The sequence below is a fragment of the Pangasianodon hypophthalmus genome, chromosome 3, assembly GCF_027358585.1.
Source record: "Pangasianodon hypophthalmus isolate fPanHyp1 chromosome 3, fPanHyp1.pri, whole genome shotgun sequence".
Taxonomy (NCBI): Eukaryota; Metazoa; Chordata; class Actinopteri; order Siluriformes; family Pangasiidae; genus Pangasianodon; species Pangasianodon hypophthalmus.
The window spans coordinates 7,913,178-7,933,585 of NC_069712.1; the positions used below are offsets into that span (position 1 = coordinate 7,913,178).

Below are 20,408 nucleotides of genomic sequence, written 5' to 3' on the forward strand. Positions count from 1 at the left end.
AATGAAAGACTGTTCATAGCAGCTATAACAGAAGCAAGAACACATTTCATGAAACATTCCACAATTAAATTAAATGTAACTATAAATGGATAAAAAATGACGTCTTGTTCTTTAATTAATGAAAATGTAATTGTCTGCAAATTGCTGTGGTATTAGAGGAATACACAGTTCAGACAAACACTTCAGAATGTGCTGTAATAGAACAGTAACATCATCACATCACTCCATCATTGATTATTTTCCTGTAACAGCATGCCTTGCAGTGTTTCACTGCTTATGTATCACTGCTGTGACCCATTTCACTTCATTACTGGTGGTTCATAGTTTGAAAGATGTTGCACTTCCATCAAGGGGTATTCCACTCTGTACCTGGGTGTTTCGAAATACATTTTTGTGGATTTACGTAGCTGTTACATACCTCAGCCTGTGCAATGATTTATTTGGTGAACAAATGCTGCTTGTTGATTTACTCACCTCTTGGCTGAACTCTGCCTTTTACTCTGGAATTACGTACCTGTTTAATAATGCTACTTGAGGATTTACTTGTCTGTTTACTGAACTCTGTGTGTGGAATTACCTGTCAGTTGGCCAAACACTTTTTGTTTTGGTTATCCACTCATGAAGCATATATTTGTATTCTGCAACGTACTGGACTGTGACCTGTTTTGATCCCTTGCTGTGTTGTTTTTTTTTTTTTTTGCAAAGTTAATTTTCCAATACATTTATGATGTCTTCAAGTGTGGTTGGAAGTGTGACTGTTTATCACACTTATCTTTCAGTAACCACCAAGTGCGGGTGATCTATTCCATTAAGCATAGGTGATTAAAAGTTCCTAAGAAATTGTTTTTTTCCACAAACCTGCATTTTATAACAGCTTTTGATTTCTTATATAAACTGTAAAAGGTAGGCATTACATTTGCCTATCTTTTGGAATAAGACATCAAAAGGCATACTTGTGGTATAATCTGAGATATTTCCTTATTTTGGTTTTGGCCCGGATGACTGACAGACCTCATACACTCCAGCACTAGTGGTGTACATTCAAGATACACAGGATTACAAAGAATGCAAATATGACAACTGTAAGGCAACAGTACAGGTTTATAAGAATGACAAACTGCAGCACACTATAAACACAGAGAGCTGAGTGTGGTGATACACTGGTACTGGTCAAATCTACACCACAAAATCGCCAGTGCTGACTTCCCAGTGTTCATTTGTGTCCAGTTGAACCTCTATACACACACACGAGTTGTTTGTTTTAGTTGTATTACCATTCTGTGTATCTCTGTGTGTGTGTTTTCTATGGCCACTGTGCATGTTTATGTGTTAGGACAGGGATGGAGGTCGTGCCATGGGAGGAAGATGACATCATGGTGTCATGACGATTGTGGGCAGGGTCACTCAGGATCTCCACAGCAACGCCAGTGCCTTCCCACTGACTCTCCAAAGCCAATGCCCCTCCCAGACTCGTGCATCATGCACACACTCATCCTCAACACACTCATACACATATACACACATAGACCAATCTCAACCAAAACATATCATGACAGAGATTCTGACAGTGTGTTTATCTGAGGATGTAGGCAGATCCTCCCCTGCTATTTAAGTTTTAATTTTAAGCCAGTAGTAATGCATAAAATATCCACACAATAAAATAAAATGCATTATACCACATCTTCATTGAATTCTCATAACTGAAAGTATGAATAATTTTCTGCAATTCAAATCAAAATCTATATTAATATATTATTGCTCTAATACATTATCATTTCTATAATAACAGCCCATTCACAGGGATATGCATGATGGATGCTACATGTAATCTAAAGATAATAATAAACAGATTTTTTTTTTTTTTTTAAAAACTGTTGTTATCTAACAAAGAAAACTGTATAATTGTTGATATGGTGAAACTTTTGGTATTTATGTAAGGAGTCTCCAGTGTCAGTGCTTTGTAACTAACAGTAAGTCTTCCATCACTTCAAAGTCTTCAAGACATCTGACTTTGTGCTTTCTGGTTTTTCAGTAATATTTCAAGCTATGTTTTTTTTTTTTGTTCTGTTTTGTTTTTTTGCCTTTAAGAAAGAGAAAAAAGAGAGATCGGTGAGGGAAAAAAAAACATAAATTAACTTATCTTGTCGGCATTCCACAACATTAACCGTAATTATAAATGGTTGAAAAACACAACATGCTGTTCATTAGTAAATATAAAATTGCAATTTTTGGCAATTTGCTGTGGGATAAGAGGAATAAAACACTTCAGGAAGTGCAGTTAAAATAAAAATAATGGAAAATAATCCTCTTCAGGCTAGTAAGAGTAACACTGCTTTGTGTTGGGCTGCATCACACTACCTCATTGTTGATTAATTTACTTTAAAAGGATGCCCCCAAGTGCTTCATACCTTACCTAATAATGCTAAAGAAGTAATGAATTGATTTCTATTCCTCCTTTTTGGTGAATGCAGCTAGACACACTCCTGGGAAGAGATAAGTGCAGAACTGTGATGTTTTTATTACTGCAAAAAAGAACAAAGTCATTTTATGGCCTGGCTGATTGCTCTCTCCTACCTTCCCTTATAAATTGCTGTTTTTAATTTGTATGTTTGTGTGTTTGTGTGTGTGTGTGTAAGAGTGAGAGAGAGAGAGAGAAGGGAGAGAGAGACAGAATGTCCCTTTACCAATTCTTTTTAGTTTCATCTTCTATAAAAAAGGAACAAGGTGTGATTTGGAAACCGTCTCTGGGAAACTGGTGTGTTGAAACTTGAAACTACTGCGTGCTGTGTTACTCTGCTGTGTTGGCAGATTGGGACTCAGCTGGCTCTAGGAACACAAACTAGAATCAGACGTGTTCCCTTCTCCTCATCCCTTCATTCCCTCCTCGTCTTCATCAGGTTTGCTGGTTTTTCCTCTTGTCTTACATTCCCTCCTCCTCATTTCTTAGCTTTATTCTCCTCCTCCAATCTCTTCAACCACACGTTCACTTCCACCTCCTCTTCCCATTCTCGCTCACTCCACCTCCTCTCCTCTTTTCCCCTACGCTTACAAACTAATGCACCATCTAATGCACAAACCTGCTCCTCCTCATCCTCGCTCCCTTCCCTTCTCCTTTTCCGCAACCACCCTCCTCATCACTCATCCTCTTGTTCTCCAAACTTGCTCCATTCTTTCTTTCATCCATTCCTTTTATCGCTCCCTCCTCCTCATCCACTGGCTCAGTCCTCTCTTCAAAATTTGATTCTTCTTTATCTTACTTACACTAACTCTTGTCCTCCTCATCTTCAAACTCCCACCCTCATCATCATCCCTACACTTGTTCCCTCTCCTTATCCACAAGGCCACTCTTCTCTTCACACCCTCGTCTTCATCCCCTAGTTTGACTCAGTGCAGTGTGGGTGAAAGGGCACCTCCACCTCCTAGCGTGCGTATGCTCTGGGTGTAGCAATGTTAGCACATCTCTTCATGTGTGAAAGCAAGAGAGAAAGATCCCATAATAAAGCAATAAAACACGAGAAGGCTTGCGTTACAGTGATTTCATCAGGGGTAGGGGTGCTCTTAAGCACGATACGTGATAAAATCACTGGAACACACCCTCAAGCGGCTTATTGCTTTCATAAAATGGCACCAAAAACAATATGAAACAATATAAAATGCCAACGTTCAATAAATAATCGAATTTATTATTAATAATATTCACCAAGAACAATTTCTCTACCACACAGACTTGGAGTCTGTTTAGAAGTAAGCTTTTTGCTAAGCAACATAACAGAAAATGATTAGAATATACGGACAAAACAGTGGCTTAACTGTAACAGTTTTATTGCTTTAAAACCTGCGCATTAATACAGAATTCAATGATTGTGATGCGGTCACACATGTGCATGTATCAAGGATTTTACAATGGTTTTGACCATGGCTTAGCTAATCAAATTTAACATCGAAACCACATGCTTTACCAATGACACTTGATAATGTCACTTTTCATTTACTCAAACTAAACAGTAGCCTTACACTATGTTCACTTGTAGTTTGTTCCTTGTGGGTGTGTAGCGACTGCTACTGTTGTCACTTGTGGTCATGCACTGTACAGAGTTATTTTTTATGTTCCAATTATAAACAATAGTAGATATCCATCCATCCTCTGTACCACTTATCCTATACAGGGTGGTGGGGAGCCTATCCCAGGGGACTCAGAGCACAAGGTGGGGGACACCCTGGACGGGGTGCCAACCCATCACAGGGCACAATCACACACACTACAGACAATTTGGAAATGCCAATCAGCTTACAACATGTCTTTGGGCTGGGGGAGGAAACCAGAGTGCACAGAGGAAACTCTTGACGTACAGGGAGAACATTCAAACTCTGCCCACCCAGGGAATCGAACCCCAATCCCAGAGGTGTGAGCTTTATTTTTCTCGTATTGTCTCTATACACATTTAATGAGAGGTTGTATATGACAGGATGAGATGAAACCATGGTTATAAGATTTTCTTCCATTTTTGCTCATTAAACAGGGAACTAGAGGAACTGAAAAAAAAACCTTGGAACACACATGCCATGGGACTGTCCGAGGGAATCATTTGAGCCAGTTGTTTAGATTTGCCTCTTTACTGTGTCGTACCTAATTTGCATAGAATTGAGAAAATCTCTGTTAAATTATTGTTTCTCACATTTTGGCTTTGTTGTGACTCTGTGTCGCAAACATTCCTAGTGAAAGGATGGTCGTCTGTTGCTTTGTAGGATTACACACAGGTATGGTATGTACCTGCAAAGTTAGGCAGTCACTACACATAAGGGAGCATTAAGTACCATCGTTTGGACGTAGCAGAAGCAGAACATCATCTGGATGGTTTTCAAGTGACTGGATGGCATTTCAGAGGTGTAAATCTGACCTGTTAAGAGTTAAATTAGAGTTAAACCCAGCTATAATTTCCAATGAAGGCAAAGCTGATATAAAAAGTCAGAGGAGTGTTGGTGGTGGCTGTTGCCTTTCCAAAATTTAGATGGACTGAGTGTTTTTACAATTACCAGGAGAGCTGTTGCAAACCACAGGCATCTGTTAACTCAGTGAGTTACAACAGAGAGAGAGAGTCTGTCTTTCCTTTCTAGAGGCCAAATTTACCTATTTTTCTTTTTTAGTGTCTGATTTTCCTCTCCCTATGCTCCTGTGGAAACATTCTCACCCAGTCATTGCATGTTGTTCTCTCTCTTCTGTCACTTCGTAAGAGCTGATTTGAACATACTGTTTATTGTTCAGTATCGAGGCAGACAGAATTGAGATATGTGAGTCCAGACATTGTAGTCTTCATTAGCATTAAACTCACATGTTAACAGCATTTCTCTGCCATGTAATCTGCAGATCCGTAAGCCGAAGGCCTCTAGAGCTCTCCAGATGGAGCGGCCCCATCCAAAAGCACTAAAAGCTGCTAAAAACAGCCACCTGGTAAATGAGAGCTCGTGGTTTGGATCCTACAGTGGTGGAAGGAGCTCATTAGAAAAATCTGCAAAGGTTTGAGTCTTTCTGAAACACTACAGCGCACAAATGCAATGATCCAATTTACACTACCATTTTCTGCAGCTAATTCTAGCTGAACAATGCACAACTAAACATTAAGTTCACTTCCACACTAAGCCTAATTTTACATTGAGGCTCTCTCAGCACTTTTTTAAGATCTCATGAGGCCACAAACTTTAATTATTAAACTAGTGACTTTTTAAAGCATACTGTGACACTGGAATTACTATGAAGTAATTATACAAAATGGTTAGTGAACGCTCATAAGTACTTTCTAGTTTCAGTATTTAGTAAATGTAAGCTGGTGAGTGATGCCCCGATGAGCAGTCATTCAAGCTGAATTTCAAACCATGTGGAATTGATAAGAAATAGGTCAGATAATCTCTGAAGGAACAGCTTCTGGGTCTAATTTAACACTGGGTCTAATTTAATATTGAGTCTACTTTAATACTGGAGTTAAATTAATACTGGGTCTAATTTAACACTTGGTTTATTTTTATACTGGGATTAAATTAACACTAGGTCTAATTTAACACTGGGTCTAATTCTATACTGGAGTTAATTTAACACTCGGTCTAATTTTATACTAGGAATAAGTTAACACCCAGTCTAATTTAACACTGCAGTTAAATTAACACAGGCTCTATTTAACATGCAGTTAAGTTAACATTAAGTCTACCTAATTAAACACAGTAATTTAACACTGGGGTTAATTTTATACTGGGATTAAATTAACACTGGGGGTCATTTAACACTGGGTCTAATTTAATACTGGGGTTAATTTAACACTGGGTCTAATTTTATACTGGAGTTAATTTAACACTGGGTCTATTTAACATGAAGTTAAGTTAACATTAAGTCTAACAATAGGCCAAATTAAACACAGTATTTTTAACACTGGGGGTAAATTAACACTAGGTCTAATTTAACACTGGGTTTAACTTAATGTAAGAGCTCATTTAATACTTGGTCTAATTTAACATTGGGTTTAATTTTATACCGGGATTAAATTAACACTGGGTGTCATTTAACACTGGGACTAATTTAATACTGGGGTAAATTAACACTGAGTCTAACTTAAAATTTGGTCTAATTTAACACTATGTCAGATTTAATACTGGGTTTAAAATTAACTGGGTTCCAGTTTTTCAAAAATTTACTGTGACCTGTTCTCAGAAGCGCTTCTGTCAAAATAAGCTCCAGCAATGACGTCTGATTCAGCGTTGCAGGTATCCACCAGGTGGTGCCACAATCTCCAGCTCAATTACAGAAACTCCATGTGATAATAATTATAATAATAATTATAATAATAATAATAAACTTTATTTTATATTGCGCCTTTAAAAAGGCCTCTCAAGGCGCTTTACATAAGGGTATATAAACATGTATTAAAAAAACAGTTAATAATAAAATACAATTCAATTATTAAGAACAATAATAGTAATAATAATTAAATAACAAAAAAAAACAAAACAAAGTAATCAAGTAAAAGCAATCATAAAGAAATACGTTTTGGAAGGAGATACTGTATATTTCAAAATGAGCTCATGAATGTTTGCAGTATGTTTCTTTATACAATCACATCCTATGTGTTTTACCCTAAAGGTCAAATCCTTTGCCTGAGGAAAAGTAGAAATAGGTGTAACAGATGTAAACATCCAGCGTTTACCAGTGAACTGAGTTAAAATATTTACTTTTACATTTATGGCACTTGGCAGACGCTCTTATCTAGAGTGACTTGCAATTATCTCTTTTATACACCTGAGCAGCTGAGGGTTAAGGGCCTTGCTCAAGGGCCCAGCAGTGGCAGCTTGGTGATACTGGGATTTGAATTCACAACCTTCCGATCAGAAGCCCAATGTCTTAACCACTGAGCTACCACTTCCAAAATATAGAGAATACAGTATACACTACAGTGTTCACTTCTCAGTTTATGAATTCAACAAATAACTGGGTCTTAACGTAAATCTCATGTAAGTCTCAACGTCAGTAAATTCCAAGTAAATAAGTCACCTTTATGTATTCCTTTAATATGGTATTTTAATAAAACAAATCTAGGATTATTAACCCTATTTCTAGATATTATAATTAATTTCAGTTTAAATTGGTCTTATTCTTTTCCTATATAATTATGTTCCTTTCTGGAAGGAAATAATGGAAATATGCTAAATGATGTGTCATTTATTTGCCTTATATTTAATATTATTTTTGTGGTATCAGTTGACTCTTTCAGCTGAAGTGTCTCTCTCTCTCTCTCTCTCTCTCTCTTTCTTTCTCTCTCTCTCTCTGCTTGTTTGGGAGTGTAATCTGTGTGTCATTAATCTCATTTGTTCAGTGTATCAGCATCATTAACATTCATTTGCAAGCCCATTAAAGCTAGAGCTAAACCTGTGTTGTAGAGTGCATGTATGTGTGTGTGTGTGTGTGTGTGTGTTTGTGTGTGTGTGTCTACATGTTGTTATTGTCAGTTTACAGCAGTTGACAGTGAACATTCTCACTCGATGGTACATATAGTCCTGTGAGGCTTGTTGAGGCCTGAGCTCATTACAGCTTGATTTGTTTGTTTGATAGGGAACAAAATGGATGTGCTTGAGGAGTAATTCAAAATGGACGTGTTTAATGAATTCATAACTACACAACTTCAACCACTCATAATGGTCTTTGACAGGCGGTGTTACGATGTAGTGTACTGCTCTCTCCATTTACACTGATGGTGTTATTGTAATGTTGGCAATCATGGATTCATATTTAATTTTACACTCTCCTTAATGCTCCCTGCTTTGCTGAGTGATTTTCTTCAGCTTCAAAACATGCTTTCTTACTTCATTTAGAAGATGCAGAAACTGAGGTTTATGCTTTCATAGCAGCACGCTGAGACTATTCCAGTTTTCTTTAATAGCTGCTTTGGCAAAATCCTTACACAGGCTTGAGTCATTCATTAATCTTCAGTAACTGCTGCTATCCTGGTCAGAGATCCGAAGCCAATCCCAGGACCACTGGGCACAAGACAGGAATATACACTCTGTGGGATGCTTGTCCATTACAGGACATCACACACACACACACACACACACACAAACTAATTTACACATGGGCCATTTTAACACAGTCTTCAATATAATCCTATTTAAACTGCCAGGATCATCATAGACATCATGGTTATTATTTTACAATCTCTCCATAACTGTTGTTTTCTGGTCCTCTTGTAAAATATAATTTTAAATATATCTTTTCTCTTTTCTCCCAGCTTTACTTTTTTGTTAAATGGTCTTGAATGTCAGCAAGGTGCTAGCTCCATTTAAAAATGATTAGTCCTAGTTATTATTATTACTATCAGAGTGTGCTCCCAAGTGTTTTCAAATACTGCATCTCTCTACAGTATGCAGCTACAGCTGGGGTCATAAGTTTACATACGCCTTGCAGAATCTGCAAAATGTTAATAATTTTTTCAAAAAAATAAGAGGGATCATAAAAATTGCATTTAGTTTTTTATTTAGTACTGCCCTGAATAAGCTATTTCACATAACAAATGTTTACATATAATCCACAAGACACAATAATAACTGAATTTACACAAAAGAACCAGTTCAAAAGTTTACATACGTTTAATACTGTGTTGTTATCTGGATGATCAGTGACTGTTATTATGTTTTGTGATAATTATTCATGAGTACCTTGTTTGTCCTGAGCAGGAAACTGCCCACTGTTCTTCAGAAAAAACCTCCAGGTCCTGTACATTCTTTGCTTTTCCAGCATCTTCTGCATATTTGACCCCTTTCCAAGTGGATACATGATGTTGAGATCCATCTTTTCACACTGAGGACAATTGAGTGACTCATACACAACTATTACAAAAGGTGCAAACATTCACTGATGCTCAAGAAGGCAACACGATACCTTAAGAGCCAGGGGATATAAACTTTTGAACAGGATGATCTTGTAAATTGTTATTATTTTGCTTAAAGATCTTATTTTTTCATTCAGTTACTTATTTACGTTTCCCAGAAGACAAAGTAATAACTATCTACACCAATCATCTTATGATCAACTTATGACCCCAACTGTGTAACGCTGAGCAACCTTAATGAAGACCGTACACACATGCCGTGAGGAGCATCCATCGTATTCTGCAATGTATTTCATAGTACAAAGAGAAAGTAATTGTAATGTAATGCATTTTAAGTTTGCAAAGCTTGCATTTGCAAAGAAGAGATCTGGGACATTTAGCTAATATTGCTAAATCTCAATCATACATACCACACACCTACTTAAACTTTGTAACTTTTGAACACAAACACAATTAAATCTGTGAATTTAATTGGGGTGGGGGGTCTGGGGGGTGTGACACTTAACAGTTAAGCTTTTAAATAGGGAGCAGGGATACATTTGGTCTTTTAGACCATCTTAATTTGTCCAGACATTAATAAAGGCCTTCTATTAAAGGTGCACTCTGTATTTTTACAGCCCTCTATTGCCCATGAGAAGAATTGCAGTTAAAATTTTTGCTGCCTTCCAATTCACCTACTATCCATCCTAAATAGTATCCGAGATTAGAATTAGTGTGTCCCAAAGCATAGTATGTTGAAATGAGTATCCCAAAGGTACCTGGATGGTCTACTATTGTGATGTGTTGGTATGTCCTAGTACTTGCATACTCTTTTGCTACATGCTCAAAAGTGTGTACTTTTTCTTCACAGAAAGAGTACATACTTTTAGTGCATAGTACAAGTAGAAGAATTGGGATTTTTCTGAGTGCCTGGACATCACTAATACTCTATATTGTCCTACAGCATAACATGTTGCTGTTAAAAATGAAATATGTCAGTTTAATTCTGCAAAAAAATGACTTTGAATGGTTAACCGCCACCATGTAGTGCACTAGACAGAGTGTACAGACCATTATTTCCTACAAGGCAGCAGGGAGCAATTTGGGACTCTGATATTAGCATGTCCTGATCATAATAAAGGCTATAAATGAAACTTGGTTGTGAATGGGATCCCTCCTCAGTGATCAAAGAGCTCAGTAATTAAGGTAGTGATGTTGAATGTGTTATGTTCTGCTCCTGTGGTTAATGTGTCACTCATTAAAACAATAAGTCATGCTTTCTTGACGTGAGATGCTGGAGCAGAGGGCTGGCTTAAACTCATAAAAGCAAGGAGAGTGACCTTTGAACTCTTTGCTCCACTCAGTGTGCTTGCCTTGGGGCGATGTCACCTGAGCCACCTCGCAGGTCCAGCCTGTTGCTGTAGAGACACTGAATAATTGACAGGGTGCGGCCCAACGGCTTCAGGTGTGCCACGATAGAGTGTGTGTGTGTCTGTGTGTGTGTGTGTGTGTGTGCAAAGTAAGACAACAAAAAAATAGGGGAGGTGCTTTAATGAACTATAGTGAATGCATTGATTTTGTGGGATCTGGGCGATACACACAGACACACACACACAGAAAAATGGAGGGGGAAGTGGACGACGAAGACGGGATGTTCACCAACATCTCTCTGGCTGATGACTCAGGTAAGGGCTCGGCATGTCATGTTTTGGCGTCTGCTCATCTGAACTCAGAAACTACATTTGGGTCATAATGAAAAGGAAACTTTTGATTGGATATGAACAAACACACACATACACACACCCGCATTACAAAGAACACGTTATCGAACAGGAACATGTGGGTTTTTCCAGTTGACGCACATCTTGTGGTGGTAAATTGAACTTTCCGCATGACATGAGGGTTAAATAATATGTGCAGGCTATTAAATACATCTCCACAACAACAATACAACATAATTGGGATATAAAAACAGGAGTGCAAATTAGATTAAGGTCTTTTGGTGTGGCTTTTTCTTCCTCTCTCCCTCTTACACAGACACAAACAGAGGCACACACACAGGAGGGAATTTGCTGACTCTGCATATACAGTATACATCCTCGTGATCGCTTACTGCATAGCATACCATCAGGAGGTCACGCGCGGAGTAGGCAGCACTGGTTTTTCCTGCTCAATCACAGTGTGTGTGTGCTTGTGTGTGTGTGGGGGGTGTGAGTTTTAACTGTTGACAAGATGACAAAGGCTACATCTTATATCCTTGTTTGTTAACCATCTGGTCACATTATTGAAATGCATTTATACGGACAAATTAAAGGAAAAACCAACATAAGCTGTCTTAGTAAGATGTTGAGCCACTATGAGCCACCAGAAAAGCTTCAAATACCTTGGCATCCATTCTAATCATCTCTGGAACTGTACAAAATAGATGAACACCATTCTTCCAAAAGATATTCCTCTGCTGGTGTTTTGATGATGGTGGTAGAAAGTGTTGTCTAACACGTCTCCATGCATAGGGGACTATGTTTTCCAGCACCACGTCGGTTGCGCTTTCATCAGTGGATGTTTGTGGACGTCCACTTCTCGGTTGGTCTGCAACACTTCCAGTTTTTTTGAATTTGTTAATAGGTTTGGCAACAGTGTCGTGTGTGATGTGCCTGCCATGTTTCCTGTTAAAATCCATTGCAACCTTGCGACAGCTTCTCGATCCAGCCATGAGAATGATTTCAATATGTTCTTCTTTTTGTTTTCTTAAAGGCTATTAGAAAAAAATATATAAATATATATATAAACAAACTAAGTATGAAAAATTTTGGAAGACATTTTGATAAAAAGCGTTAATTTCCCCTATATATGAACACTTTTGGGACACCCTGTGTTTTCGTGCTCATCAAACCATTCAGTGAGCCCCCTGTGGTTGGGGGCGGAGCCATCCTTGAGGAGACCACACCCATCAGGATAGAAATATAGAAATGTTTCCTCATAGGATAAAAGTGATCAGTCAGATCAAATTTGTATTGATTTGCACTGATGGTTCACTCTAAGTGGATTCCAAAGCATGCCAGCAAAAAGAAGTAAATGCCCCCATAGCATTTTTCCTGTCATTTGTCACCCATCTGTATGTAGCAAGAAGTTAAGTGCTATATAATAATTCACATACAGATACATAAAGATATAGCAAAACATTGTGTGAGGTAAGATATGTACTTTCTGATATGAATACAGGAGCAAATTCTCATGCACACACACACCCTCACCCACACACACACATACATACATTCTCTAACAGTCTTTGCTCTGTTTTGGAGCAGCATATGGGGTCTAAAGTGTGTGAGTCTGGTGCAGGCTAATCATCTTACAGTATGTGATCACATAGCCGCAGCCTGTAGTCTCTGAGTGTCAGTGCTTGGGGACAACACTTGTATCATGTAGAGAATCTAGCCTTTTTAGCCATCCACTCTCTGCACTGCGTACAGTGATTGCATAAACATACTCTAAACACACATACACACATTGCAGTGCTTAGGAAATGTAAGTCAAATGGTCCAGTGTTATCCATCTGCAGCTCATCATATGATATAAAGCCCCAAGAGAAGCTCCTGTTTGGCCAGAAGAATTCTGGTGAGAATAGATTTGTTGAGTGAAGGTGAAGTTGACCAGTAGCCCTGCTGCATCAGTGTCTGAAAGAGTGAATGTTTATTCATCTTTAGTAACCAATTCATCCTGGTCATGCAGTGGTGGATCCAGAGCTTAACCTGGGAATACACCCTGGATGGGATGCCAGTCCGAGGCTCATTCACACACTCATTCTCAGAGTAGCCAATCCACCTACTGGTATGTTTTTGGGAGGCGGGAAGAAACCAGAGAACCCAGAAGAAACCCACACAAACAGAGGGAGAACATGGGAAACTCCACACAAACAGTAACCTGAGCTTAGGATTGAACTGGGAACCCTGGAGCTGCGAGACAACAACACTACCCACTACTCTACCATGCCACCCACAAACCTCTATATTGCTTTAATTTTAGTTTTCTATAATATTTTCCATCCCAGCTATATTATATTATAAGATTATATTATTGTATTATGGTGATGGTGATGCATTGGGTAGCGATGCTGCCTCACAGCTCCAGGGTCCCATGTTTGATCCAGAGCTCAGATTACTGTCTGTGTAGAGTTTCGCATGTTCTCCTCGTGTGTGCATGTGTTCTCCAGTTTCCTCCCACCTCACAAAACATGCAGTAGGTGGACTGCATATACTAAATTGCTCCCAGGTATGAATGAGTGTGTGAATGTGTGTGTGCAGGCTGCCCTGCGATGGACCAGGTGTCCAAGGAAGTTATAGGGAATGGGAATGTGTTCCTATGAGAGAAGATTGACTCATGTAGCTACCACTTTATGTAATATGTAAAGAATAAAATAGATGGGGATGTGCTGTTATAGGAAAATAATCAACAGTAGGGTAGTGTGATGTGACTTAATGTGGCTTTCCCACCCTGAACTGGCTTATTTTCCATGTCCTGAAGTATGTTATTCCTCTTATACCACAGCCATTTGCCAAAAATTACATTTACATTTAATGTTGTTCCCTCACTAGTCTTGTCTTTCAATGTCCTCTGTCAGGAAGACTTTCCCATAGTGGAAAACTTACTGACTGTTACAAAGCGCTCACACTGGAGACTCCTTCCATAAATGTTAAATAATCTCCTTACAGAAAAATCTCCATATTAAAGAATATACATTTTTCTTTGTTAAATACCAGCACTTTTTTTAAGTTGTTTATGTGGAGCGTCCTCTGGACAAGTCCTTGTCAATTGGTTGTTACCATGAAAACAATAACCTATTAGAAAGAGTGCATTAATATAAACCCGTGATTTGCCTTGTAGCTGGAACTACTTTTAGATCTGCTACTATAGAAAATGAATCAAAAACATCTGACCAATCAGAATCAAGAATTCAACAGGGACATACATTTATTTGAGATATAGAAAAGTATGCAGATTTAATTTATTTTAATGAATGCGAAAGACCTAAACATGAATACAAGGACAAACAAATAATCCCAGTCCTGCAGTTAAAAACAAACAAATAAACAAACAAACAAAAAAAACCCTGAGACCCAGAACAGTATTAGCCATCACTAGGGGCGTAACAATCGGACGACTTGGATCAATGAATCAATTTAAAAGGCAATGTTTAAAATGAATCAAGGCAACAATCATAAATAAGCGATTATACTTGATTATTAAAAATCAATTTTATTGAAAAAGGACAGACAATTGGTGTGTTAAATTTTTTATTTTTTTTAATGATGTCTAAATAGAATAGCAAGGTGATTTGCTCACAACTCTGATACTTAAAATATTATGTTACTACATTAAAATACCACATCACTACGTCGTCATGATTGGTAAATTGACAGTACCCCTGATTCTGAACAAAGGTGGTCCCATATCCATACGAGGCTACTAATTTTTTCATATTGTATCACTGCAAATTCAGTGGTATCGTCAAATATCGAATCGTTGCCTTAAGTATCGTATCGTGTGGAAGGTTCACACCCTCTCCACCTCTGAGTTTATATCCACTCCACCTTTGGATGGATCTCAAATAACACATTTTTAGACATGTAGTGCACTATATAAGGTGTATAACCTATTATTCTATCATCTACTTAGGGCACCTATATACGAAGTGATGAGGAATTTAGGATTCAGCCATGAGTATTGGCCATTGACGCTTTGTTGGCTCCCTCTAGTGGTCAGAGTCGGTATTACAGTAAAACTCCCTCCGACCCCCCAGTGTGAGGACTTTGGTGTGTAGAGTCATCATTCCAGAGAGCCTTCGTGGGTGTTTTTCTTACCACGGAGAGATTGTTATTTTATCCAGAAGCTCACAGGCGGTAAGACGATGCATGCTGTTATAGTCACTGAGCTTCTTGTTTGTGTATTTTTATTATTTCTGGGGTAACGGTAGCTAGCAGTGGCACAGCTAGTGTTAGCAAGTTAGCGCCAGATTTAATGATTTAGTTTAGTCTCGCTTGCTGAGTACAATATATTATCCGCGGCTAAATAAAATATAATGTTGAAATGTGTGTTGTTATTTAGTGATATATGAACAGTTTTCGCTATTTGTGTAGCGCTTGTGACTTTGCTAATAACAACAACAACAAATAGTAAGAGTTAGCCACCTTTCATAGCCGAGATTAGCCTGAATGTAACGTTACTTCTTTAGCTTGCTAGCAAGACGTGGTTTGTAGCTGTGACATAAAACTCCATGTCATAAAGATTTTAGTGTTTTTCTGGGGTTTAGTTAACATTAGGAAGACGTGCTTGTTGTTTGGCTCAATTAAAAACAACGGGGTGTTCCAGCTCAGCAAAGTTTCTTCACTTTCAGCTCTTTTCAGGGGAAAGTAGCTAGTGTACGTCCAGAAAGGTCGCTACAAGTCGCCGGATGATGTCATCGATTAATTAGCATATTCATCGATTCGTCACGAGTATTTGCATATCAAAATGCATTACGCAAAAAAGATAATTTTCTAAAGATATTTAGAGTGGAGTTTTAAACGAATAGAATATAATCAAGGAATAAAACTAGGAAAATAAATAACGTCTAATTTATATTTTCCTACAGCAGCACACTGTCATGTTTTATTCTTCTTATACCACACCGATTCACCAGCGCTTATATTTTTAAACATAATTAATGAAATTAATTAATGAAGTACACATTCTCCAGTCCTTCTCCCACCAGCCTCTCACTTAAAGTTAATAAGATACTAAAAAACTGACACTGGAGACTTCTTCCGTAAATGTTAAAGACACGTGTAAAGAGCTTCACCATGTCAACAAATTTTGTATATTTATTTATTTATCTAAATAACACGTCTTGTTGATTTCAGCCGACTGTGACTCTGCAGCCCTGCGCCCTAGACCAGACGAGCAGCTCTCCACCATGAACTGTGACATGGATGGTAAATACACAAAAACCTTTTTTTTTTTTTGAAACCTGTTTTTGAACAAATGTTCAGTGTGGTCATGTTTTATTCCTGCGCTTGTTGTCCAATAAGGAGACATGGAGAATCAGGTTGAAGTGGAGGAGAAGACACGCCTCATTAACCAAGTGCTGGAGCTCCAACACACACTAGAAGGTAAAAGTTAACGACACAGCATTTCTCTGGGTATTTTATCTCAACAGTCAGCATTTCTCTCAAATGATTTATTGGCTTGTTTAAATCTAGCCAGTTTTAGACTGTGTGCTTTTAGTACTTGTCACACTGTATGAGTAAAATCTTGGTCGAATTCTACAATAGACATACAAACATGTTCTCCATGTCAGATTGTACGATGAAGATCCTCTAACAATAGACTGGCAATTAAGGAAAATTACACGTTCTGCTTCTCATCAGTCAGTGTGATCCAAGCTTAAAGAAACAAGCCCATTCTTCAAAGTATACATCCTTAATAAGGATACAGGAAGCTGTAATTCATCCGTTATTTATTTCCATGCCGTTATAATGAGACGTCAGAGAGATGTTCTCTCTACTGACACAATTCAACGATCCGCTCTTCTTTTTACCCAAAAATTTCAGAGCTCTAAGTTCACCAGTTTGTGGCATGATGTTGATGTTTCTCCATTTGGCAGAAGCTACTGATTATTTTAGTCGTACAGTTTCATTTTCTGTACACCAGAGGATAAAGTTGGCATGACCTCCATTGCTAAAAGCACAAGAAATTCACAACCTCCGTTTATATGCACGTTGATAGAATTTTTGAGTGAACATACAGTGTAGTCTCAGTAGTCATGAGCCAGGACTGGTTACGAATTAAAATAAAATCTAATAAGCGTGTCTCTGTCAAACCCTAGCGTTTGGGACACACCCTATATTACACAGCTGCGATATACTTCCTCCACTGTAATATTGCCTGGTGATTCACTCTGGCTCAGACACACTCATACCATCCTAAAGAGCATTAGTGATTCACTCTCATCTTAATGGATCTAATCTTCCTTCCTCCTCTCTTTCAAGATCTCTCTGCCCGAGTGGATGCTGTGAAGGAAGAGAACCTGAAGCTGAAGTCGGAGAACCAGGTTCTGGGCCAGTACATTGAGAACCTCATGTCAGCCTCGAGTGTGTTTCAGACCACTGACACCAAGAGCAAACGGAAATAAACACGTGGAGCATTGTCTTCATTCCCAACGGCTAGCTCATCCTTCCACAGAGGCCAGTATGCACCAATGTTCAGGCTTTCACACGTACACCCATGAGCTCTGAGTTTATTTTGTTCTATAAAAACTTATTTCACTCTTCGCCTCTGCATTCATTGCCTTATCGTCCTGGCAGGTTGTGGATAATGCTCATGCTGAGAGACATATGCTCTGTTAAAGAGGTCATTTTCAGTCTGTGGTCAGATATCGACAGCATTAATGCACATCAGCTTCTCTGTAGGTCTTTTATTAGCTTCTCATCAACCCATTTGATAAAATAGTGCAGTCTTCTTTTTAAATACAGGGCAAACACAATTTTGTTTTAGTGACCTGCTTGTTTTTTTTTTTTTGTACTTTGTCACTACATTATGATATGTTAAAGATGAAAGCGCAGACGAGACGTGCCGTGAACTCTGCAGCACAGGAAGATTAACCTGAACGTGCATGAGGTGCCATTATGTATTCTTCCAAAGAGACATGCATGATTTAAGAAGCTGATATTGATGATTATTGGCGAATGAATGGCAACGATGTAGAACTATCATGGACTATAAATTTATACTGTATTCAGTTTATTTTGCATTAACAGTCAGAGATGGAGTTGATAAAAAGTCAGTAGAGGTAGTAGCTCCTCTACAGTTAAGGGGCTGTTTATAAATATTCAGGGGCCATAAGTGACATCCTACTTGGGCCCCATCAGACAAAGACAATGTCTTTATTGTCACATATGCAAATACAGTACAGTTACATTCTTTTCTTCGCATATCCTAGCTTGGGTCCGCCATGATACAGCGCTCCTAGAGCAGAGAGGGTTAAGAGCCTTGCACAAACGCCCAGTAATGGCAGTTTGGTCATTCTGGGCTTGAACCCACACCCTTCTGATTAGTAGCCCTGAGCTTTAACCACTGAGCCACTACTGCCACCAGTATGCATGCTTGTTAGACATAGAATAGGCCTGTGCATCAGGATGTCAACTACTTTGCGTCACCAAGCCAGATACAATTTTCACACCACAAGGGGGCCTTCTATGTGAAATCCTGATACATGAGAACCATGAACTCAACATCTCCAAAAGATTTGTAGATCTCAAAAAAATTATTACAATATATACACTATATGACCAACAGTATGTGGACACCTGACCATCAAACCCACATCACACATGGGCCTTCTCCAAACTTTTGCCACGTAACTGGAAGCACATTGTGGTATAGAATGTCTTTCTATGGTGTAGCATTAAGATTTCCCTTCACTGGAACTAAGGGGACCAAACATGTTCTAGCATGACAATTCCCCTGTGCATAAAGCAAGCTCCATGAAGAAAGGGGTTGTGAAGTTTTTTTGGAAAGAGTCCAACTCCAACACTTTTGCGATGAACTGGAATATTGACTGTGTGCCAGACCTTCTCGCCCACGACATCACTAAAGCTCTGGTGGCTGAATGGGCAAAAATCCCAACAGCCACGTTCCAGAATGTAGTGGAAAGCCCTCCCAGAAGAGCAGAAGCTGTTATAAGGGTGTTATAATGCCCTTGGTTTTGGAATGGGATCCACATGAGATGGTCAAGTGTTCACAAACTGTTGGCAATAGTGTACGAATTAAAAAACAAACAAACAAACAAACAAAAAAAAATTCATTCTTACGGGGGCCCTAAGTGACTGCTTATAGAGCTAGAAGCCGCTCTGTGTGTTAGAGACGAGAAGACTGTTCCATAACTACCGAGGGTCACTTTCTTTCTTGATTGAGCAGATTTTTAAATAGATGCATGGTGGCTAATAAATGAGATCTAGGCTAGGTTATTTAGCAACTTCCCAAGTCAGATACTATCACACTAAATAGTTAAGGTAGTACTATTTAGACATAACTAGTTGCAGCAGTATGCGATTTGGGACACGATTTTTCCACAATACTGTCTTCCAGTTTAATTTTTAAGTTACAAATACAGACTGCTGCTTACAGAGAGACATTTCCTTTCACAAAGGAGCAGAAAGTACATCAGCTGTTGTCTTTGTTTCACAGATAACAGACAGCAACAGGAGTAAAACCCCTGTTTGGTTAGCGCTAGTTCTTGGACATTGACTTGCTATGTCAGGGCTGTTAATTTTTCACTGCTCTGTTCTCTGATTGTTTACTCTCATCTTATTCACTTTGTTTAACAGCATCTTCAAAATGAATAAATACAACTGTAGCAAGAGGTGGAAAGAGAACAGTAGATTGCACTAACATTACAGTGAAGTGTAGAAAGGATGACTTGCTGGATACATGAAAGGACAGTGGAGATGAGGATGTGAGACGGCACTAATAAATGGACCGTCTGGCTTTTACAGTAAAAAGGGAAATAGCAGCCGTGTTGAGTGATATTGATCTGAGAGAGTACTCTGGATCCACGGGTGCATTTGATTTCTGCAAACCATGTAGACAAAGTAGAGCCGGGAAATAACAAGACAATAACTTTAGATACGTCTCCAACGCGGTCTCACTAAATAAACAGATTTTAGAGGTGCAGCGTATGAGTAAGGTAGAACTGATTAGATTAATGTAATTACATTTTCTGGACATTAATTAATGTAGAGATAGCAATGTTACAAGTGTGACACTTCACTGTGCAACATACAGAACTCAAGTCATAAACATGATAGAGCTTCATTGTTACAAAGGAATGGTCATGTATTACATTATTTATTATTGTGTTAATGTACTTTAATAATGTATATGAACATTTCTTCAGGTATTAACTTGAGGCTGCACACATCCAATGTAGATAAAGCCTTGCGTGTAAATTGTACTATTACAAACTTGTGTTAATAAATTGTTTTTGCTTTTGCTTAGTTTGAGTCTTTTATTTTGTGCACACTG

At 38.4% G+C, this 20,408-nt stretch overlaps 1 protein-coding gene across 4 annotated transcripts; it reads left to right on the top strand.

Annotated features, from left to right (window-relative positions):
* Positions 1-10,818: 10,818 nt before the first annotated feature.
* Positions 10,819-20,380, top strand: scoca (short coiled-coil protein a). 4 transcript variants are annotated; one of them, XM_026941437.3, is made up of 4 exons: positions 10,819-11,032; positions 16,247-16,318; positions 16,418-16,495; positions 17,375-20,380. In XM_026941437.3, the coding sequence occupies exons 1-4, from the start codon at positions 10,900-10,902 to the stop codon at positions 17,515-17,517; spliced, it is 426 nt and encodes a 141-aa protein (XP_026797238.3). In that variant the 5' UTR covers positions 10,819-10,899; the 3' UTR covers positions 17,518-20,380. The 4 variants fall into 4 exon arrangements, with proteins under 4 accessions (XP_026797238.3, XP_026797228.3, XP_053088588.1 ...); XM_026941427.3 differs by having other exon boundaries at positions 10,844-11,032; positions 16,415-16,495; XM_053232613.1 differs by lacking the exon at positions 10,819-11,032 and adding an exon at positions 15,105-15,247.
* The last annotated feature ends 28 nt before the right edge of the window (positions 20,381-20,408 follow it).